The 24,403-nt window shown below is 47.2% G+C and overlaps 1 protein-coding gene across 3 annotated transcripts in view; it reads left to right on the forward strand.

The window, feature by feature from the left end:
- LOC138755055 (frizzled-6-like) overlaps nucleotides 1–24,403 on the forward strand; it is a 74,470-nt gene that overhangs the window by 37,398 nt on the left and 12,669 nt on the right. For all 3 annotated transcript variants that reach the window (XM_069920246.1, XM_069920245.1, XM_069920247.1), the window contains exons 3-4: nucleotides 19,655–19,851; nucleotides 21,821–22,838. In XM_069920246.1, coding sequence (XP_069776347.1) covers nucleotides 19,655–19,851; nucleotides 21,821–22,838 — 1,215 coding nt within the window. The remainder of the gene's footprint in view (nucleotides 1–19,654; nucleotides 19,852–21,820; nucleotides 22,839–24,403) is intronic.

Genomic DNA, 24,403 nt, shown 5'->3' on the forward strand with positions numbered 1-24,403 from the left:
ACTACCTTTTATAGGCCTTTACATTCAGGGGTATTGGTGTCCCTGTACCAGACCGTGATGCAGTCAGTCAGCACACTTTCCACCACACATCTGTCAAAATTTGCCAGTGTTTCTGGTGTCAAACCAAACTTTCGCAAACTCCTGAGGAAGTAGAGGTGCTGACGTGCTTTCTTCACGTGCTGTTAGTGTGTTGGGTCCAGGAAAGATTCTTTGAGATAGTGGCTCCCAAGAACTTACCCAAGAATTTACTCCACCTGTGATCCATCAATGATCACTGGATGGTACATGACTGGTTTTCCTTTCCTGAAGTCAACAATCCTTGGCTTTTGTGACATTGAATGCAAGGTTGATGTTGGTGCACTATTCAGCCATGTTTTCAATCCTCCCTCCTGTATCCGAGCCCCACAGTCGTAGGTGTAAAGTGCGTAGAGCAGGGGGCTAAGAGTACAGCCCTGTAGTGCTCTGGTACTGATGGAGATTGTGGAGGAGATGTTCTTACCAATCCTCACTGATTGTGGTTTGATTTGAAGGTATGATACCATGATGAAGGGTTCAAGCCTGAAATGTTGGTTGTGCATATTTATTTTTGCTATAGAAAGTATGCTGTCTGACTTGCTGAGTTTCTCATCTTTGTGTATTTCCTTCAGTCACAGAGTCTGCAGACTTTTCCGTTTTGCCCCTTCACATCAATGATTCTTTGTGATGCTACTGTTTCTTTTCCTAGTTCATTATGCTTCCCACATCCCATGTGTGGTGCAACCGATAGTTGGAGCACTCTATTAATCAGTTTATTTTTTAAATTATATAAAATTACAGCACCGTAACAGGCCCTTTTGGCCCACGAGCCTGTGCCACCCAATTAACCTACAACCTCGGTATGTTTTGGAGGGTGGGAGGAAGCCCAGGTACCTTATGGACGGCGCAGGGTTCAAACCTGGGCTGCTGACGCTGCAACAGCCTTGTGCTAGCCGCCACGCTGACTGCTTAGTTCTATGATAAAGGAAATCTGATTATGTATTGCATGCAGGAAACCACTGAATGTGCTCCAGTGGTGAGGCAGAACCTTGACGTCGTGCCAAGACGTGGAACCCATGAACACGAGCTGAGGTCATGTTTGAACGGTATTGAGCATTAGTTAGCTCACAGCTGAAGAAATAAGAATGACTCTCGACCTGGTTGCAGGAAGGACAGAGGAGGAGGTTGGTCTGTTTGCTGCCAGGTTAGAAAATGACATGTGTGAGACTGTCTGTCCTTTTGAAACAAAGCAGAGTAAGGGAAGATTTAAGTTGGCGGCAGAACAGAGTAAGAGATCTGGCTTGGATAAACACAACAGAGCTCGTTCCCTTGGAAAGATATCAGTAACTTTTAAACAATCAAACACAGAATTGGTTGAGGAACTCGAGGGTAGTTGACCGATTTTTTTTTCATTGGATGAATGGAGCTTGCTGAATGAAAAGGTAATGCAGGCAGGAACCATCAACCAACTTTATAAACGACCTGATGAGGCAGAACCTGCGTGGCACTGGGCCAGGGGCAGGGAAGTGAAACTGATTGTCCATTGAGACTGTCACGAATGCAGCAGACTGAATATCCTCTTTCCTTTAATTCTCTGATCCCATGAGTCATTGAACATGCTATGTGACTTTGAAATTGCTAACATGTGGCATTTGTGTGTGGCTAAAATGTTTGATCAAATTTTGTTAGATATTTTAATATTTCTAGTGGAAAGTTGTGGGCATGTTTAAAATATTCTTGGACCTGACGTGGAATTTTCTGAGAGGATACTGTGATTTTTCACAAAGTTTTCTCCTGTTTTTCTGGGTCCAGCATTTATGAGGGTTGAATAATATTATGACATTTGCATTCCATACCTGAAAGCCTTGTTTGTGACCCATCAATCTTTATCCAGTGAACGTGGGCTAAGCAAAGCCTAATAGGCCACATGGTATTGATTGCAATGAAAGATCACATATTCTGTTTGATTAGCTCTAATCCGTGAAATGCCTTTTGTTGCATTTATGTAAGATGCACTGATACTCACCTTGGGGGAAGAAGGGGTTTGTATCTGAGAAGTCTAACATTGATGCAGGGAAGTTGTGAACTGATGATACTAGATTCTTGTTCATTTTCTGCACATTTTATTTTGAGTTGTGATTTGGTGCAGTGTGTAATTGGACTGTACAGTGTTTTGCCCTGTTCAGAAAGAGATGAAACACAAGTCGTAACAGAATGGAATTGTTTCTGCTGTAAAGGGAAAACCGATCAGCCAACTGAGAGGAACTAAGACTACATCATCTTTGATTTCCTTCACCCCCTGCTTTGCATACCTTTCGTTTCATATTTAATAACCAGTTTAGTTTTGTGACACAAGAGTCCTGATTATAATTTGGACACAGGGAACAACTAAATCTACCCATTGGTGAATCAGAAGCTCTGAGAAACAAAGAGTGTCGCTGGTTTATAGTTTTCCAACTCTACGTCTCTATGAATGTAAATATTATGAAACGGCGGAGCTGCTGGACCTGCCATATTGGCGGCACTGCTGCTGGTATTGACCTGGGAAGAGCGGGGAGTGGAGACACAGCACTCCCCTGCAGGGTCCAACTGCCCAGTCCCTCTGCTGATAGCTTGTGTAGGCTTTAAACAGCTTGTTTAAGGAGTCCTCGTGTTTTATTTAACATCCTGCAACTGCCCAAGATGGCGGCCCCTGTGTTCAGCATCAGCCATGAGGGGTTGCACATTCCAGGGAGCAGCAGGGTACTAGTAAAGGGAGAACCTTTGCTGCCCCCCCCTCCCATTGAGAAGGACAAGCAAAAAAGACAAGCCTACAGGATAGTGACCATGGTGTCGGAGCAGCGAGGGGCTCAGCGGCTGAACAACACACACAGGTGGCGACCTGCCGACGAGGAACCCATGCAGGCTGTTGGCGACTTGAAGCCAAAGGACGTACCAGGCTGCGGGCTGCTGGAGACAGCCTCATGAGAAGCAGGTGTCAGAACCAGGATTGGAGAAGATGCTGAAGGCAAGAAGGGCTCGTGAAGGGCCCTGGGCTCTGAAGGACCCTCATCGTGTTGGAGGTTTGGATTTGGGCTTTGTTGCCGATGGTTTGGACTGAACTTGGCTCTGTGGGACTGCAGAGGCTGCGGGAGCACTGAAGGAGAATCCACAGACTCTCGGTGACTCTCAGTGGCCCCTTTTGCTTGAGGGGTCTGGGCAATGATAATAGTGAATCTTTGTCTGCCTTATAGTAAACTAAAGGCAATTTTGTGTCATATTACAAACCTGTTTTATTACATGACAATCAATAGTATTTGATTGAAGCGCCAAAATACTTCTCCCCTGTTTCTACGTCAGTGGTATGTACAGTTGTGTTTATGGAATCAGTATGCAATGAGCATTCATTGACAGGTTTGCCTTTGGGGCAACTTTTCTCCAGGACCCTTTTGTTAAGTTGTCTGTGAAGCAGGAGCACGAGTTCTGGCCAATGTGTTTACCTATTCACTGTACAAAATGTAGGGAATGCACAAACACCAGTTCTTGAAGTCAACAAGTTTACATTCTTGGGTGCCCCCTGCTCTTGTGTCTGTCGAAAAAGACAAAAATGTTTGCAATAAACTTTTGTTTCAAATAGCTTTTATGAAGGCAGTCTCACCTCTCTGAAATTGTATCCTATTTCATTTTAAATCTACTTTTGATTGGAGTATATTATTCATACATCACCATGAAATTCTCGGGTGAAAGGAAACCTCGGCTGGCTTGCTTTAAATATTTTGGTACTGTGGAATACATGTATTCATGAAGACTCCATTTGAAGACATTTGTCATCAGGTTTACAAAAGATCAAATGCATCGTCCTGGTAACAAGATGTTAAAGCTCCTTGTGTAACAGGTTTCTGGATGCATGCATTTCACAGCATAATCCCTCACGCATGGAGACAAAGTTCGGGGTCAGTCACCCAACCACTTTGTGGCTGAAACATTCAGATTTATTGTCAGAGTACGTACATGACATCACATACAACCCTGAGATTCTTTCTCCTGTGTTGGCGAGGCAGAATTACCACTTTTGGGGAGTGCAAAAAATAAACTGTACACCACGTACACATGTAAACAAATAAAGAACTGAAACAAACTGTGCAATACAGAGAGGGGGAAAAACTATCTGTGAAGTGCACAAGTAAGAGTCCTTAAATGAGTCCCTAATTGAGTTTGTCATTGTGGAGTCTGATGGTGGAGGGGTAGCTGCTGTTCCTGAACCTGGTGGTGCGAGTCTTGTGGCACTGATACCTCTTTCCTGATGGCAACAGTGAGAATAGAGCATGTGCTGGGTGGGGTGGTGTGGATCCTTGATGATTGCTGCTGTCCACCGACGACAGCATTCCCTGTAGGTGTTCTCGATAGTGGGGAGGGTTTTGTCTGTGATGTCCTGGGCTGTGTCCATGACCTTTTGTAGGCTCATGGGTATTGGTGTCCCCATACCAGACCGTGATGCAGCCAGCCACCACACTTTCCACCACACATCTGTCAAAATTTGCCAGGGTTCCTGGTGTCATCCCAAATGTCAGCAAACTCCTGATGAAGAGGAGGTGCTGGATGTGCTTTCTTCACGATGCCATTTGAATGTTGGGTTCAGGAAAGATCCTGGATAGTGAGTGACTCCCAAGAATTTAAGCTTCCTCTGATTAAGTTCAGACTTAAATTTAGATCCCCAATGATCACTGGGTTGTATACCTCTGGGGCTTTCCCTTCCTGAAGTCAACTATCAGCTCCTTAGTTTTGGTGACATTGAGTGTGAGGTTGTTGTTGGTGCACCATTCAGCCAAGTTTTCAATCTCCATCCTGTTTGCTGACTCATCCCCTTCCTTTATACAACCCACTACCGAAGTATCGCCTGCAAATTTATAGCTGGTGTTATTGTCGTACCGAGCCCCACAGACGTAGATGTAAAGTGAGTAGAGTAGGGGGTGAAGAACACAGCCCTGTGGTGCTCCGGTACTGATGGAGATTGTGGAGGAGATGTTCTTACCAATCCTCAATGATTGTGGTCTGGAAGTGAGAAAATTCATGATCCAATTACACAGTGGGGAGTTGAGTCTCAGGATTTGGAGTTTGCTGATCAGTTTTGAGGGGATGATGGTATTAAATGCCAAATTGTAGTTGATAAAGAGCACCCTGATGCTTCTTTGCTGTTAAGGTGTTTCAGGGCTCTGAGTAGAGCCAGTGAGAGGGCATCTGCTGCAGACCTCTCTACGATAGGCAAACTGGAATGTATTCATGTCACCACTCAGACAGGAGTTGATCTGCTTCATCACCAACCTTTCAAAACACTTCCTCACAGTTCATGTAAGTGCTACTGGTGGACAGTCATTAAATCAGGTTACTGCTCTCCTATTAGGCACCAGTATGATTTGAGCCTGTTTGAAACAAGTGGGTACCACACCCTGGTGGAGTGAGATATTGAAGATATCCATGAATACATTGGTAACCTGGTCAGCACAGATTTTTAATAATTGGCTGGGTCCTCCGTCCAGGCCAGATGCTTTCCTCGGATTCACTCTCCTGAAGGCAGCCCACACGTCATCCTCAGATATGGACAGGATGGGATCATTTGGGGATGTGGGTATGCAGTGGTGGTTCCTTCTTGCTCTTGTGGTCAAATTGGGCATAGAAGGCATTGAATTCCTCTGGGAGTGAGGCTTTGCCATCTGCTGCTTTACCAGATTTTATTTTGTACCAGGTTATAGCATTTAGGCCCTGCCACAGCTGCTGCTGTTTCCATTTTCATCCAGAATCTCCACTTCAGACAGGAGATGGTTTTTCAGAGGTCATACCTGTTCCCTCCTGTACTGATCTGGATCTCCTGACTTAAATGCCTGTGATCTGGTTTTCAGGCAGATTCCAGATTTCATTGTTCACTCAGGGCTTCTGGTTGGGGAAAACCCTGAACGATTTGGTGGGGACGCACACATCCACATCTGTTTTGATAAAGTCTGTGACAGCCCTGGTATAATCGTTCAGAAGCTTAGCTGAGTTCTTGAACACCATCCAATCCACTGACTTGAGGTTCTGTAACCTCCTGCGACCACACTTTAGTTGTCCTGATCTCCGGAGCCTCTCTTTTTAGGCTCTGTCTGTATGAAGGCAGAAGGAGCACAGGCTCCTTCCCATGGTAAATAGTGTTCCTGACTGTCCTTTCGTCTGGCAACTGGCATTTGTTGCGTGCTAGTTCTCTTTGGCAATCACATTACCTGTCTTGATGACGATGTCAGGGGTACCTCATGCACCCACAATGAGCTCGTCAACTTCATCCACTTTGCTGCCAACTTCCACCCCGAGCTCAAACTCATCTGGTCCTGGATCTCTCTGTCTCCATCTTGGGAGTCCAGCTTTCCACCAACATATTCCAAACCCATCAACTCCAACAACTACCTGGACTACACGTCCTCACATCCTGTCTCCTGCAAGAATTCCATCCCCCTTTTCCCAATTTCTCTGTCTTTGCCACATCTAAGAAGAGGTCTTCCAGTCCAGAGTTTCTGAAATGTCTGCCTTCATCCACAAACGTGGCTTCCCCTTTACCACCATCAATTCAGCCCTCACCTGCATCTCCTATTTCCCGTTCATCTGCTCTGTCCTCCCTCTGCTCTCAGATATAACAAACAGAAACCCCCTCATCCTCACCTACTACGCCACTGGCCTCAGCATCCAACACATCATCCGCTGGATTTTCCGGCACTTACTACAGGATCCCACCACCACACATATCTTCCCCTCTCATCCTTCCATAGGGACTACTCACTCCGCGATTCCCTCGCGCACTCATTCCTTCCACCTCAGCATCTTCCCCTGTGTCTGCAAAAGGTGCCAACACTTGCACCCATACCTCCTCCCTCACCACAGTCCGGGGCCCCAAACAGGCTTTTCACGTGAAGCAACACTTCACTTGTTTTATCTGCAGGACTGATTTACTGCATCCAGTGCTCCTTGTGTGGCCTTCTCTACATCGGAGACTGGGAGATCACTTTGCTGAGCACCTCCGCTCCTGCTACAGTGACAGAGACCTCCCAGTAGCCAATCATTTCAGTTCTGAGTCACTGTCCCAGACTCACATCTGTCCATGACCCTCGTACTGTCCCACCAAGACCACCCGCAGATTAGAGGAGCAACAGCTGATTTTCCGTCTGGGTCCCCTCCAACCAGATGGCATTCTCTCCACTCTCAGTTGCCCCTTTCTACATGGTAGCGCCCTGAGCAGTGCAGGTTTGGTAACTCAAGATTTTATGTATGCAGCTGCGGTGACTATACTTTGTAAATTCAAATTCATAAATGGAGATGGCTTTAAATTTAGATATACAACACGATAACAGGCCTTTCGGCCCATGAGCCCACTTACACCCAATTAACCTACAAGCCCCATACGTTGTGAAGGGTGGGAGGAAACCGGAGTGCTCAGAGGAAACATACACAGACACTGGGAAAACTTACAAACTCATTACAGGCAACGTGGGATTCGAACCCCGATGTCGATTGCTGACACTGTTAAGATGTTGCAATAACCGCTATGCCAACCGTGTCATGGTGTGAGAACAATAACCCAAATCTCAACGTGGACAAGACAGTGGAGATGGTTGTAGACTTCAAAGGTCGACCACTCTCCACAAAGGTTCCATCGTGGAGACCACAAAGTTCCTTGGTGTGCAGGTAACAGACGATCTATCCTGGACCCATGGCACCTCCTCATGAGTCAGGAAGCCTCAGCAGTGCCTATACTTCCACAGGAGTTTGAGGAGGGCAAGACCTCCGGCCCCCTCCCCCTTGACAATCTTCTACACGGACACAGTTGAGGGCATCCTGTTGGACAGCATCATCGTGTGGGACGGTAGCTGCAGGGCATTGGACCAGAAGTCTATACAGAAGATCGTGAAGACAGCTGAGAAGATCACATGTGGCAGCAACCGTGCGATATTGAAGAACGGTGATGGATTGGCGTGTGCCGAACCTGAAGCAACAATCTGGAGCACTTGGAAACTGGACTGTGCAATTTAGCTTTAAATTCAGAGATCCAGCACGGTAACATGCCCTTCTAGCACACTTGCCCACACCACCACTCATGTCCAATCAAACTACCAACCCTGCATGTTTTCAGAACAGAAGAGGAAACTGGGGCACACAGGTCACAGAAAGAACATAGCAACTCCTTATAAAGTGCAACTGATTCGAACTTGAGTCGCTGCGATATCATTGCACTAACCGGTGCCCTGCTCTTGCTGATCTTCTGATCAACATTGAAGAATACAATCCCACTCTCCTTTTATCCACATTATCACACCATACAATGCTACTCCGTGTGCCAACATTGCGAAAGAGCAGCTTTTGTTCAGGATCGAAACAATCAGTTATTTTACAGGCTGCTGTCAAAGCTGGCAGTGAGAATATATCAGCCTCCTGGCACTGGAGTGAGCAGTGTGTGTCCTCATTGATTAATTAGTGCCATTAATGCAGGGAAAATGAAGGATTTGATTAACAGGCCTATCTTGGCCCATTTCTTGACTCGTGTATTTCATGACCACCTCTGCAACCACATCTCAGTCACATTTCACCACATAACTTGAGTTTTATAGTTTATTTGAATGTACCAAACCCGAGCTGTTTCTGAGGCCAGAGCACTGAGCTCATGGTCCCAACTGGTCCAAGTGCAGTTCTGTAGCCCATTCCTGAATCCCTGCTGGGTCAGGGACGTTAACCTACTGGCCACCTGTTCCAAACCTGATGCTGCCCATTAATGCAGGCCATGGATTTACAGTAAAATCCCCTTCATCCGGAATTCAAGACACTGGCAAAAAAAAATTGCAGAAAATAAATAGGCAAAAATTCTAGTTTGCCGTTGGCGACCCCATGTGGCCCCAAGTGGTCATCACAACACACAATCTCAAGCAACTGGAAAATTCAATGATGCGGCATCTACCCCATTGATGCCGGATACTTGGGATTTTACTGAATTACTTTTCAATTTGATTTTAATTCCTCAGTGGTGAAAATAAATTTGGCTTGCTGGTTTTTCTTGTCTTGTCTTTTATTGTAATTTTCTGATCCAAGCTTCCCCCTCCCCCTCGCCAAATCACTCTCCACCCCACCTCCAACCCCAAATCACTCTTCCCCCCCCACCTCCAACCCCAAATCACTCTCCCCCCAACTCCATCCCCAGATCACCCTTCCCTCCCTACCTCCACCCCCAAATACCTCTCCCCACCTCCACTCCAAATCACTCTCCCCCCCCACCTCCACAACCAAATCACTTCCCTCCCCACCTCCACCCCCAAATCACTCTTTCCCCCCACCTCAACCCTAAAATCACTCTTTCTCCCCACTTCCACCCCCAAATCACTCTCCCACCACCTCCACCCCCAAATCACTCTTCCCTCCCCATCTCTAACCCCAAATTATCCTTTCCTCCCCCACCTCCATCCCCAAATCACTCTTCCTACCCCCACCTCCACCACCAAATCACTCTTCCTACCCCCACCTCCACCCCCAAATCACTCTTCCTACCCCCACCTGCACCCTCATCACTGTTCCCCCCACCTCCAACCCCAAATCACTCTTTCCACCCACGTCAACCTCCAAATCAATCTTCCTCCCCCACCTCCACCCCAAATCACTCTTCCCTCCCCCACCTCCACCCCAAATCACTCTCTCACCACCTCCACCCCCAAATCACTCTTTCCCCGCCACTTCCACCCCCAAATCACTCTTTCCCCCACCTCAACCCCAAAATCACTCTTCCTCCACTTCCACCCCCAAATCACTCTCCCACCACCTCCACCCCCAAATCACTCTTCCCTCCCCATCTCCAACCCCAAATTACCCTTTCCTCCCCCACCTCCATCCCCAAATCAATCTCCCCCCACCTCCACCCCCAAATCACTCTTCCTACCCCCACCTCCACCCCCAAATCACTCTTTCCACCCACGTCAACCTCCAAATCACTCTTCCCTCCCCCACCTCCACCCCAAATCACTCTACCCTCCCCCACCTCCACCCCCAAATCACTCTCCCACCACCTCCACCCCCAAATCACTCTTCCCCCCAGCTCCAGCACCAAATAAATCACTCTTCCCTCCCCCACCTCCATCCCCAAATCACTCTTCACCCCCCCCCAGCTCCATCACCAAATCATTCTTCCCTCCCCCACCTCCATCACTAAATCACTCTTCCCATTTCACCAAACACCTACGCTCTGTGTGTGGGTCGAATTGAGCTTCCTGCAGCCAACCATTTCAACTCCTGACCATCCCCATGCCGACATATCTGCCCTCAGCCCCATCCACAGTCAACGTGAGGCCAAATTGAACTTTTAGGAACCACTCGTCATGTTCATGGACAACCTTAATCCTAACTCCATGAACCTTGATCTTTCTCATTTGAGGTAAGACCCCCCCGCCCCCCCACCGGTTGCCATCTGGTTCCACTGTTTACCTACCTCTAGACTGAATTTTATAAAACTTTTCTTTCCCCTCCACATCAGCCATGATCTCATTGAATGGCGGAGCAGGCTCGAAGGGTCGAATGACCTACTCCTGCTCCTATCTTCTATGTTTCTATGTTTACCAGTCTCTCCACCTCTTGTACCTTCTGTCCTGTCACCTCTGGGGTCCTCCCCGTCTTCTTTATATATGTAATTTCCACTTTTCATCTCAGGCACGATACAGGGTCGAGACCTGGAGCAGGGACTAGCCGTTTCTACCCACAGATGCTCTGTGACCAGCCTCTGCAGCTTTTGTGCTCCTTCCCATTTTAGTAATGTCTTTGTTTCAGACATAATCAGCTTGATGTGAAACCTGACTACTATAGTCTCTCTTCCTGTGAGGATTGTGTGATGCAGGATTACTAATGAACCCAATCGTATTTCTAAATAGTTAATTAAGGCGGTTAGTGCAACATCTTTACAGCGCCAGTGACCAGGACTTGGGTTCAAATCCCATGCTGTCTGTAAGGAGTTTGTACATTATCCCCGTGTCTGTGTGGGTTTTTCCAGGGGACCCCAGTTTCCTCCCACCCTTCGAAACGTACCAAGGATGTAGGTCAATGGGGCAGCACGGACTTGTGGGCCGAAATGGCCTGTTACCGTGCTGTATGTTTAGATGCTATTGAGAAAACAGCCTGTACCTGAGATAAATTTTTGATCATTTGTTCCATGATAAAAGACCTTTGTGATCTTTGTTTGGCAACTACTCTGTGTGATCTGATCCTTGCCAGATCTGAAAGAAATTCAAAAGTAAAAGGCTGAACGGTTGGCGTAGCGATCAGTGCAATGCTGTTACAGCGCCAGTGACCCAGGTTCGAATCTTGCACTGTCTATAAGGAGTTTGCACGTTCTCCTTGTGTCTACGTAGATTTCCTCCAGTTTCCTCCCACTGTTCAGAACGTGCCAGGGGTTGCAGGTTAATGGGGTGTAAATTGGGCAGCGCAGGTTTAAATGGCTGGAATTGGCTTCTACTGTGCTGTGATTAAAAAGAACCACTGGAAGCATGTCTAGGCAAACGCTTGTGTGGATGTGAGAAAAATTCTTCCTTGTCTCTGTGGTAAAGAATCAAAAGTTGTTTTAAGACCGGTGGTTTGTTACAACATGTAGATATTTTGCCCTGCAGCTTAAACCATGCGCGGAACTCAGGAAAAACACTTTTTGGCTATTGATGCAGTTTCAGTTTTCTGGAAACCTTTACTTTTCATCATCATCTTTTAAAAATTTTAACTGAGCGAGATGCGCACCATGTGGGGAGGAGTAAATGGAGAAGAAATGGCTTCTGACCGTAGCCATGGGTAGAATCGCAGCCTGTTGAACCACACATGTCAAATACCTAATCTTTACCTTTTGAGCCATAGTTGTGGACTCCTGATCCAGAAAATAAGATTTGAGATCCCATTAGTTTTAATGCAGAATTCAAATACCTGTAGAAATTTCCAGAAAGGAATTGTTTACTTTTGTTTTAAAATATATGCTTTTGAAACTCCCACCCTCTCTGGGGTGAAAGTACCATGACAAGAATACAATCCCAATCCCAGTAAATCATGCTGTGATTTCTAAGGGCGCGTATTTAGAATAAAGGCAGCATCACAAGTTGTACGATGACCGTGTAACTTGGAGAGAGGGGAGAAAGAGGTGGCAAATGCTGAGCTCCCGTACAGTAGACAGACATGCTGGAGAAACTCAGCAGGCCACACAGGATCCACAGAAAGTAAAAGGCAGTCGATGTTTCGGGCCTGGGCCTTCCTTCAGGAGAGCTGAAAATCAGGCAGACATCCAGATGAAAAGGAGGAGGGGTGTGGGAAACACATTAACAGGTGAGAGGTGGGACAGGTGGGATGGTGGAGCACAGAGTGATGGGGGCGACAGGGCAGAACAGTAAGGAGAAAAAAGGGGCCTGCTTAATCAAAAAGAACAGACAGTGTTTAGGCTGAAAAAAGTCAGTTGACTGATTTTGGAGTTGGAACATATTATTTTCTAAATGGCCCTGCACTGCAAGATTAACCAGTTGGGAGTGGCGGGTCGGTGGCTGTGAACAATGCTTCTTCTCCTCCCCGGCAGCTGAACAGGATGTCTGGAATGCCAGCTCTGCTAATGGAGGAGGAGCGATGGTTATCAAATCCCTGATTACATCATAGTTCACCTTTCCAGAATGGAGCACCATTCACGGAGCACGAGCTCCAGTGGAGGGATTTGACTGAATAACAGCAGTGTTATTTATATCCCTTGATTTTTTTTGTTTTGTGGTGGGGTGGCAAATTAAACTTCAACCGTGGACATCGAGGAGCATTACAAACATTCAAAGTTAGGGATTCATATTTTTTAAAGTGACTTGTGCCAACAATGGAAAGTGTGAATCCACCGAGTTTGCTCATGAGTTTTTCATTTTAATTTTTAGCTAAACTCGACAGATTAGGGAAACTCATGGTGGTCCTTATGTGAATTCGGACATTGAAAAACAACTAGAAAGAGAGGTATATCTTGCCAACCTATTTTTAATTTCCACAGATTAATAAGATCTTGAAATCACGAGGAATATCACATAGTTCTATATGAATGAAACTATCCCGTGGCTCTCAGCACAAATTAAAAACCCAGATTAAGCACAGCACAGATTAGGGCAGTATGGTTAGCAGAGCAGCTATTGCACCAGCGACCCGGGTTCGAATTCCAAGCAGTCTGTAAGGAGTTTGTACGTTCACCCTGTGTCTGCATGAGTTTCCTCCGGGGACTCCAGTTTCCTCCCACCATTTAAACAAAACATGCGGGGGTCGGCGTTTCATTGGGTGTAATTAGGCAGCACGGATTTATGGGCTGGAAAGGCCTGTCTTCATGCTACGTTAAATTTAAAAATATTTTTAAATGTGCACATTAGTTACCTGGGACCTCAATTACTGTTAAAGGTGCGTTTGTTCCTGTCATACTAACAATTTTACATGATCTTTTTTCCATTAGTAACTTTGATCAAGGTGCCTTTATAAATGTGCTGTTGCTAATCCCTTTTGCCAGGAATTACATTTTCTGGCTCATTGGTCTACACTGAACATTTCTGTGTTTTAACTCATACCGTACCTTTCTCTCCTCAAAATGCTTCACATTTCTTGTTAAATTTCGCAATTAAATTACAAAAAGGATTTAAAATTTAACAGAAACCTATCTGCGGAAAATAAAATTTGTGGTGCAAGATAGAAGGTTTGTCATCTTTTGGGACTGGGACGGATGCTGTGAGACCAGTTGAGTACCTCCAGCACATTTTTGTGCTGCAGGGTCTTGAGGGATTCGAGTTGAACACAGGCAAATCTCCCGAGCTCAGGAATGAATGAGTTGGGTGGAAGGGCCTGTTCCTGTGCTGTACAGCTCCATGACATGGTCAAACTGTTGAAGGATTGCAGACATGTGAGATGCAGAAAGAACTGTGTTTCTCAATGCATGGTTTGCAAAAGTCGCAGCAACTCATTGGGAACATTAAGATTAGGTTGTCCAGGAGATGCTGAAAGCTGAAGCAAAATCTGTTGTTGGCACTCTAGTTTGAGCAGCAGCTGTGAGAGGAAAGCAATTGGGAACATGTTGAAACATCAAGTGATTCTGGTTCAGTTTCAGTGAGGCTTTGGGCGAGGTCACATCCGGCCCTCCCTGCTTTGGGCAAGGTCACACTAGGCCCTCCCTGTTTTGGGCAATAGCACACAAGGCCCTCCCTGCTGTGGGCGAGGTCACACATGGCCCTCCTACTGTGGGTGAGATCACACCTGCCCTACCTGCTTTGGGCAAGGTCACTCATGGCCCTCCCTGGTGTGGGCGTGATCACACCTGGCCCTCCCTGCTTTGGGCTAGATCACACTAGGCCCTCCCTGCTTTGGGCAATATTACACGGCCCTCCCTGCTTTGGGGAAGGTCACCCTTGGCCCTCCCTGCTTTGGGCGAGATCACCCCTGGCCCTCCCTGCTTTGGGTGAGATCACACCTGGCCCTCCCTGCTTTGCGCAAGGTCACACCTGGCCCTCTCTGCTTTGGGCAAGGTCACACCTGGCCCTCCTTGCTTTCGGTGAGGTCACCGGTGGTCCTCCATGCTTTGGGCTAGATCACACTAGGCCCATCCTGCTTTGGGCAATATCACACATGGCCCTCCCTGCTGTGGGGGAGGTCACCCTTGGCCCTCCCTGCTTTGGGCGAGATCACCCCTGGCCCTCCCTGCTTTGGGTGAGATCACACCTGGCCCTCCCTGCTTTGCGCGAGGTCACACCTGGCCCTCCCTGCTTTGGGTGAGATCACACCTGGCCCTCCCTGGTTTGCGCGAGGTCACACCTGGCCCTCTCTGCTTTGGGCAAGGTCTCACCTGGCCCTCCTTGCTTTCGGCGAGGTCACCGGTGGCCCTCCATGCTTTGGGCTAGATCACACTAGGCCCTCCCTGCTTTGGGCAATATCACACATGGCCCTCCCTGCTGTGGGGGAGGTCACCCTTGGCCCTCCCTGCTTTGGGCGAGATCACCCCTGGCCCTCCCTGCTTTGGGTGAGATCACACCTGGCCCTCCCTGCTTTGCGCGAGGTCACACCTGGCCCTCCCTGCTTTGGGTGAGATCACACCTGGCCCTCCCTGCTTTGCGCGAGGTCACACCTGGCCCTCTCTGCTTTGGGCAAGGTCACACCTGGCCCTCCTTGCTTTCGGCAAGGTCACATCTGGCCCTCCATGCTTCAATCTCCTTCCTTGAGGAAGGACGTCACAGTAAAATTCCCGGTATCTGGAATTCAGGAACCGGCAACCCCAAATATTTGGAAAATAAAAATAGAGGAAATAAATAAAATTAAAATAAATAAAAATGTAAGTAAAAGTTTAAAATCGGGTGGCAAGGTATGCTTAGAGGTTAGAGCCACACCTTTGCAGCGCTTGCGATCAGGGCCGTATTGGCGTTCACATCCTGCACTGTCTAAGGAGTTTATACGTTCTCCCAGTGTCTGCATGGGTTTTCCCTGGGACTCCGGTTTCCTCCCACCGTTCAAAATGTACCGGGGTTGTAGGTTAATGGGGTGTCATTGGGCTGCACGGGCTTGTGGGCTGAAATGACCACCTGTAATTGTGATGTATGTCTAAATTTTTTAAAATAAAAAATTTAATTAAATGTTCTCCAAAGCAACACACAACCCCGTGGTGAAGATGGGAGCAAACATTCTGCAAGTGGAGTGCCCCAGTCTTATCCCACCTACAGCAGCTGTTTGAATAAAGTTGATGCCACTCGTCACTGGGGTGACTCTCCCAAAGTGTCGCCCTATTTCTGCCTAGTCAGAGTCTTTATTAGTATTAAGTATATTAGTCAGGCTTTATCTGTAAACTCAGGTGAAAGGGGTTTGATTGTTACGGTGGTGCATTTAGTGTAACACTGTTACAGCGTTAAATTCGGACTGGGGTTTGAATTTAAATTTTGTAATTCATGGGAATTACCAGATGAAAGTGAACTTTACATAAATGGGGACTACAACACTGATTTATTTCCATATTACATTTTGCACTGCCTTTTTCCTTTTCAACTATTGTTAAATCGGGCGTATTAGACGTTGTAAATGTGTGTCTCAGGCAACCGGGAAATATGCATATCTGGAATCTGCATTTCCCGTAGGTGCTGGATACTGGGGATTTGACTATAATGCATTTCAAGCAGCTGGGAGAAAGTTTAATGGTTAACAGCTGGAATGGACAGGTTATCTGATGCCATCACGAAGAAGGCTAGGAGTGAATTGAAACATTTAAGATCCTGAGGTATGTGAACAGGATGAACCCTGAGTCTATGTTTTCCTGCGCGAGACTCCAGAACCAGGGAACATGGTCTACAATGAAGGAGTAAAGCATCTGCAATGTGATCCAAGTTTCTCCTCTCCCAGCCATATATAAAGCAGCAGATGTTGGTAAATGGTGGCTCCTCCTGCAGACATTCCTTGACGTGAATTTACACTGTAATGCCAGAGACACTGATTTACAAAATGCCTTTCCAGATATCAAACCACGTATCCTCTCTGTATGGGAATACACTGGCCACAATGCCCGGAATATGCTTTTCCCCAGCCTTTTAGAGAGATCAGGTGTTTCTGTGTAATATCCCATGTATCAATGTACCCTGAGAAACTCACTTTCATGTGCTATCCAGTCACCTTCCAAAAGCACTCCACCTTCTGGCTCCATTTTGATGTTAACAATCCACAGAAAGTACAGGACTCAAACAACTGTTAAAACATCAGTTGTGCGAAAGTGGCAGTATTTTAACTTTGACACCTAAATCAAATGCATTCACATTGGAGTGTAATAGTGGTCTCCGTGACCATCGTAATGACCCTGTACCATCCACTGGTCTCTCCGTGACCATCATAACGACCCTGCACCATCCACTGGTCACTGTGACCACCATAACGGCCCTGTACACCCTCCCAGACTCTCCGTGACCACCATAACCATCCTGTACCCCTTCCCCAGGTCTTCGTGACCACTGTAACGGCCCTGTACCTTCCCAATGGTGTCTCGTGACCACTGTAATGTTCCTGTACCCTCAACCTGACCTCTCTGTGACCACCATAACAATCCTGTACCCTCCCCCCGGTCTCTCCATGACCACCATAATGATCTTGTACCCCTCCTCCTGGAGTTCATGACCACCATAACATTGCTGCACCCTCCCACCGGTCTGCGTGACCACCATAACGGACCTGTACCCTCCACCTCGTCTCTCTGTGACCACCGTAATGGTCCTGTATCCACCCCCAGTTTCTCCATGACCACCGTAACAGCCCTGTACCTTCCTTGTGGTGTCTTCGTGACCACTGTAACGATCCTGTACCTTCCCCCTGGTTTCTCCGTGACCATCGTAACGATCCTGTACCTTCCCAGTGGTCTCTCGTGACCACAATAACGTTCCTGTACCCTCACCCTGGTCTCTCTGTGACTACCGTAACGATCCTGTACCCTCACCCTGGTCTCTCCGTGAACACTGTAACGGACCTGTACCTTTCCTGTGCTCTCTCCGTGATTATCGTAACATTATTGTACCCTCCCACCGGTCTCCATGACCAAAGTAATGATCCTGTATCCCTTCCCTTGGTTTCCGTGACCACCGTAATGGACCTGTACCCTCCACCTTGTCTCTCTGTGACCACCATAATGGTCCTGTACTCATCCCCAGTCTCTCCGTGACCACCACCACGGCCCTGTACCTTCCCTGTGGTGTCTTTGTGACCACTGTAACGATCCTGTACCTTCCCAGTGGTCTCTCGTGACCACAATAATGTTCCTGTACCCTCACCCTGGTCTCTCCGTGACCACCGTGACGATCCTGTACCCCTCCCCCCGGTCTTTGTGACCACGGTAACATTACTGTACCCTCCCACTGGTCTCCATAACCACAGTATCGATCCTGAACCCCTTCCCCTGGTCTCCGTGACCACCGTAACGGACCTGTACCCTCCACCTGGTCTCTCCATGACCACTGTAATGGTCCTGTACACTTCCCCGTAGTCTCTCCATGACCACTGTAACAGCCCTGTACCTTCCCAGTCGTCTCTCATGACCACTGTAACGTTCATGTACCCATACACTGGTCTCTCCGTGACCACTGTGACGATCCTGTACCCCTCCCCTTGGTCTCCGTGACCACTGTAACATTGCTGCACCCTCCCACCATTCTCCGTGACCACCATAACGGTCTGTACCCTCCCCCCGGTCTCTCTGTGACCACCGTAATTGCCCTGTACCCTCGCCCGATCTCTCGGTGACCACCGTAACAGCCATGTACTTTCCCCATAGTCTCCGTGGCTACCGTAACGTTCCTGTACACTCCCCCTGGTCTCTCTGTGACCACCATAACAATCCTGTAGCCTCCCCCCCGGTCTCTCTGTGACCACCGTACTGATCCTATATCCCTCCCCCGGTCTCCATGACCACCGTAACGGTCCTGGATCCTCCTCCTTATCTCCGTGAGAACAATAACAGTCTGTACCCTCCCCCCCAATCTCTCGGTGACCACCGTAATGGACATGTACCTTCCCCGTAGTCTCCGTGACCACCGTAATGGTCTGTACCCTCTCCCTGGTCTCTCTGTGACACCGTAATTGCCTTGTACACTCCCCCGATCTCTCGGTGACCACCGTAACAGCCATGTACCTTCCCCGTAGTGTCCGTGACCACCGTAACGTTCTTGTACACTCCCCTTGGTCTCTCGGTGACCAGCATAATGATCCTCTAGCCTCACCCTCGGTCTCTCTGTGACCACCGTAATGATCCTGTACCTCTCCCCTTGGTCTCCGTGAGCACTGTAACATTGCTGCACCCTCCCACAGTTCTCCGTGACCACCATAACAGTCCTGTATCCTCCTCCTGGTCTCCGTGACCACAATAACGATCCTGTACCCCATCCCCTGGTCTCCGTGACCACTGTAACGGATCTGTACCCTCCCCCCGGTCTCTCTGTGTCCACCTGTACTCTCTCTCCATGACCACTGTAACAGCCCTGTACCTTCCCTGTGGTCTGTCGTGACCACCATAACGTTCCTGTACCCCACAATGGTCTCTCCGTGACCAACGTAACGATCCAATACCCCTCCCCCTGGTGTTCGTGACCACCGTAACATTGCTGGACCCTCCCACTGGTTTTCGTGACCACCATAATGGTCCTGTACCCTCTCCCTGCTCTCTTCGTGACCACCATAACGATCCTGTACCCTCACCCCTATCTCTCCGTGACCACCGTTACGATCCTGTATCCCTCCCCCTGGTCTCCCTGACCACCATAACGGACCTATATCCTGCCCATGGTCTCTCTGTGACCACAGTAATGGCCTTGTACCCACCCCGCGTCTATCCGTGACCACTGTAACGGCCCTGTACCTTCCCTGTGGTCTCTCAGTGACTACCATAACATTGCTGCACCCTCCCCCGGTCTCCGTGACCACCATAATGGTCCTGTACCCTCCTCCTAGTCTCCGTGACCACCGTAACGGTCTGTACCCTCTCCCTGGTCTCTCTGTGACCACCGTAATGGTCCTGTACCTGCCTCCTCCTGATCTCTCTGTGACCACCGCTTTGATGATGCCCCACACTGTCAGTGTGAAGGTTGTGATAATTCACTGGGAATGATGATACTTGCTTCTCTTGCAGCCTTTCCTGCCTCTCATCAATCTGCTTTGCTCACCGGATGTGAAGCAGTTTTTGTGCAGCGCCTTTGTGCCGGAATGCACCAATGGAGTTCAGGTCGTCCCTCCATGTCGCGAACTCTGTGAGAAGGTTTTCCAGGACTGCAAGAAGCTCATCGAGACGTTCGGGATGGCGTGGCTGGAGAAGCTGCAGTGCAATCGGTAAGGGGTGTTGTTCAACGAGGACTTGATGCAAGTTGTGTCCCCCTCACTTCTGCCGAGATGGGGGGGATGGGGGGCAGGGGAAATGACCAAAAGGTAAAGCTGACGCGGTGTAAAGAAATGCCGGTGGAAGGCATTGCTGAAGTGGTTCTCTGGAGTTAAAACGAGAACGTCTGCAGACGCCAGGCTCGAGTGAAACACACAAACGTACTGCAGAAGCACAGCAGGTCACACAGCATCCACAGGAAGAAAACATTTTGGTATAACTGACGAAGGGCTCTGTCCCAAAACATCAGTTAGTCTGGAAGCTGCCTGTCCTGCTGTGTTTTTTAGGCACAGTTTGGCATGAGATGCACTTGTTTTGGTCTTTAAATTTCCAAGTATGGTTTAATTTTTGTACACAGCTTGGTGCTCTACCTGATTCTCACCTGAGTTTCAAACCTTGTGTCCAGTTCATTTCCAAAATGCCCATTTCTGTGTCACACAAATGGAACATGTGGTTCCCTCATCTTCAGACTGGCTTCAATCTCAATCGGGGCTCCAGCCACACACTCTCCTCCTCTTGTCCATCATCTGGAGCTCTTTGACCATTCTTATCTGATGAATGCTGATTAAGAATGAGTTTATTGTCATTCACACTGTACAAGGTACACGTTCACTAAAATTCCTACTTGATGCAGGCGAACAGGTACTTTGTAAAAAGAGAAAACAACTAATATCACTTCTGCAGTGGGGTAGCTAATAGAATTGAAAAGAATAAGGTTGGGGGAGTTCTGAACTCAACTCTGTAATGCCCCAAATCCTTGTCCCCGTCACCTGTACCTCCATCCTTTCCCCATTGAACCCCAAGTGTGAGCCCACATTCTGAAATGTCTGTCTACACGCCTCAGACTTTCCTTCATGGGTTTTTTTTTGCCATCAACAAAACCTTTCTGAAACGCAGTCCCTGCAAATCCAACTGCTTCGTGCTGTTGCGCTCTTCAGTGATGTGGGATTGACAACTGGTTGTTTCCCTTCTACCAGAGTGGAGTGTGGTTGCAGCCATGAGGTTTCCGTGGAAGGGTGAGGGGAACTCGACAACCTGGGCATTTATCTGATCCCACTTCTTTTTGAATGCACCTCATGTTTTTAAGCAGTTTGTTTTGCTGGTGCACAAGTCAGAGCTCAGGAGACCAATCTGAAGGGTAGGTGTACCAATTGTAGGGTGGTTTCTCCAGCACTAGGAGACCAATCTGAAGGGTAGGTGTACCAATTGTAGGGTGGTTTCTCCAGCACTGGGAGACCAATCTGAAGGGTAGATGTACCAATTGTTGGGTGGTTTCTCCAGCACTGGGGAAGAATGACTCAGCTTCTACCATCGCCTGTCCATTGGGATGCATTTTTGCTGTGAAGGTTCCACGCATGTTTAATTTTGACAATAGTGTGATGGGATAGAACTCAGCTGTGTCTCAGGTGTTGCTGTGGCCATGATGAAAGAGCGTTTGTTCTATCAAGCAACAGGGAGACCTGGCTACACATTTTTGTTTTCAGCATTTTTGGTCAATTGAAGAAGAATTTATTGAACAACAGCAGATAAAATGCATTCATTTGGGCCACTGGGCCAAGTATGGGAACTAGAAGTAGTAAAAAGTCATTTCCTCTTCTAAGCAAGCATTTAATGAAGTAAATACCAAAATTAAGTTCTTGCGATTCATGCCAGTGTTTTATAAAAATGGGAATTCAGTAAAACCCCTGTTAACCAGAATCCAAGCAACCGGCCAAAAGAATTGTGGAAAATAAATAATGAAAAAGTACTGAGGTTTAAAGTTGGCGCACCTCGCCAATCATGCAACACGCATCTCAAGCAACCGGAAAATTCACTTATCCAGCATCTACTGATCCCCATAAGTGCGGGAGACCAGGGGTTTTACTGGAATTTCAATTTTACACAGATTTCTAAGAGAAGTTTGATGTGAATTTTTATTTCAAGGTTAGAAAATTGTCTTGATGGCCAACGATCTTCAGCAATAGCTTCAACCTCTAGATCGCTCACTGAGAAGAGTTCACAAGTGGCCGTGAAGGATTATGGATTTTGGTGTCCACGACCTCTGAGGAACCCTACTGGGCACAGTAGTTCATTTCTCGGTGTTGGAGACTGCCTGCCACCATGTCCTAACATGTACTTCAAGGAAGATGAACTGAACTTCGCCAAGTATTTCATTGGGGTTGTTTCTGTCTTGTGTCTGTGTTCGACTCTCTTTACGTTCCTGACCTTTCTCATCGATGTTCGAAGATTTCGCTATCCTGAGCGACCTATAATTTTCTACGCTGTATGCTACAGCATGGTGTCTCTCATGTACTGTCTTGGTTTCATTGCTGGTAACCACATCGTCTGCAACAAGGCTGATGAGAAATTGGGTACCATGGAAACAGTGGTCATGGGTTCACAAAACAAGGGGTGTACAATCATGTTTATGCTGTTGTACTTTTTTACCATGTCAGGAACGGTCTGGTGGGTGATCCTGACCATAACCTGGTTCCTGGCGGCAGGACTCAAGTGGAGTTGTGAAGCCATTGAGCAGAAGGCATTGTGGTACCATTCTGCTGCCTGGGGAGTTCCCGGCATATTTACAATAATGCTGCTTACCCTTAACAAAGTTGAAGGTGACAATATCAGCGGCGTGTGCTTTGTCGGACTGTATGACTTGAATGCCCTGCGCTATTTCATCCTGACACCATTGTGCCTATGTGTGGTTGTGGGATTGTCCCTTCTGTTGGCAGGAATTATTTCCCTGAATCACGTACGGCAGGTGATCCAACGCGACGGAAGAAACCAGGAGAAGCTGAAGAAATTTATGATTCGAATTGGAGTCTTCAGTGGGCTTTACCTGGTGCCCTTGGCTGCCCTTCTGGGCTGTTATATTTATGAACAAGCTCTTCGAACCACCTGGGAAACAGTGTGGATTCATGACTACTGTCAAGATTATCTCATTCCATGTCCCAGTCAGGTACTTCCAAAAGCCTAAATTTTAGGGTTCTTTTCCAATGTTTTAAATGTTCGTCATGTGTTGTCATGTGACCACATGCCCACCATGTTGAGATAGGTGGGGCCCATTTCTCAAGGAACTGTTTTGACGTGAACTGTAATCTGCAGTCATTTAAATGCATTCATGAACATTTTTTGAACTTTTAAAATTAACGTGAATGAGGAGATAAGGGAAAGTGAATTAGCAACAGAATATCTTGGTGTTCTTTGGACAGAACAGCTGGAAAATGAACTATGTGGAGATTTTGGATTATTTCTCAAATCCTTTGATCAGAAATTTCCTGTGAGCAACTTTTGTACACATGGCCTGACGTCAAATCATTTGCCGTGCCATATTTTGGTTAATGTACCGCAGGGACCTTTACCGTTTCATTGCATGTCCGCCAGCTGTGTTCTTCCATTAGGTCCTGATGGCCCAGTGCAATCTTGCCACAAATTTCGTAAACCTATAAGATGTGTGAGAAAACAAATATGTTTCTTTTACTTTTTCTTCAGTTTTTAAAAAAAGACGCCAAGAACATTAAATTTAGACATTCAGCACGGTATCAGACCATTTTGAATCCACGAGTCATGGACTCGTACTTCTGAGCAGTTTTTAAAAAAAGCAGCCTACCATGCTTTAAATATGTTGAAGTTGACCACAGATTGACAGATTGATCCTGCTTAATAACCTCGATTGCTGTGTTGTAGTATTCATAATTGGCAGTATTTTTTTATTTTAAGAGTGTAGCACAGTAGGCCCGTCCTGTCCATGAGGCCCGTGCCGGCCCAATTGCACCCAGCACCTTGCGTTTTTGGAACGTGGGAGAAAACCGGAGCACCCAGAGAATTCAGCGGCAGATTTAAACTCGGGTCACTGGCACTGCAGTAGTGCCGTGCTAACCACTACAACAACTGTATTGACCTTTTTGTCACCCATCATTTGGCTGATTTAAATGACAGAATTCTGTTTATTATCTCACCAGGCTTTTGAAGCAAGGGAAAGTCAATTGGCAGCTGCTGGTTTAAATTCAGAAATTATCTTCATTCATTTAGTCTTCTTTAAGCTTTATCAGTTTGAAGTGTGAAGATCTTCACCATCCCAACAAAATTTTAGACAGAGAAATCATGTGATATGCTTGATAATATGTCTTGTTTGATGTGTGAGAGTCAATAGATCAGGGCTGAGGTATAGGGAGCGATGCAAAAGGGGTCTCAAAGTTCGTGGGGAAGGACGCAGGGGCAGATTGAGAAGCGATCCGCTCCTGGTGAAGGGCAAGAGGTGGCGTCTGCAAGTGTGCATGATATTGGACAGGTTTTGTTGGGGTCAGTTCACCGCTCACACTGACCTGCGGAGACGTGGAAGACCAATCAAGCCTCAACTCGCTTGGCCTTCTAGATATATGATATTCAGAAGATCAAAAACAACAAAATCATGGTAAGCAATTTTTATAGTAACATCCCCATTACCCAGAATTCAGCCTCAAGCAAATGGGGAAAAAAATTCAGGGAAAAGAAATAGGTAAAAAAATGAAAGTTTAAAATTAG

Source organism: Narcine bancroftii, chromosome 2, assembly GCF_036971445.1.
Source record: "Narcine bancroftii isolate sNarBan1 chromosome 2, sNarBan1.hap1, whole genome shotgun sequence".
NCBI classification, from domain to species: Eukaryota; Metazoa; Chordata; class Chondrichthyes; order Torpediniformes; family Narcinidae; genus Narcine; species Narcine bancroftii.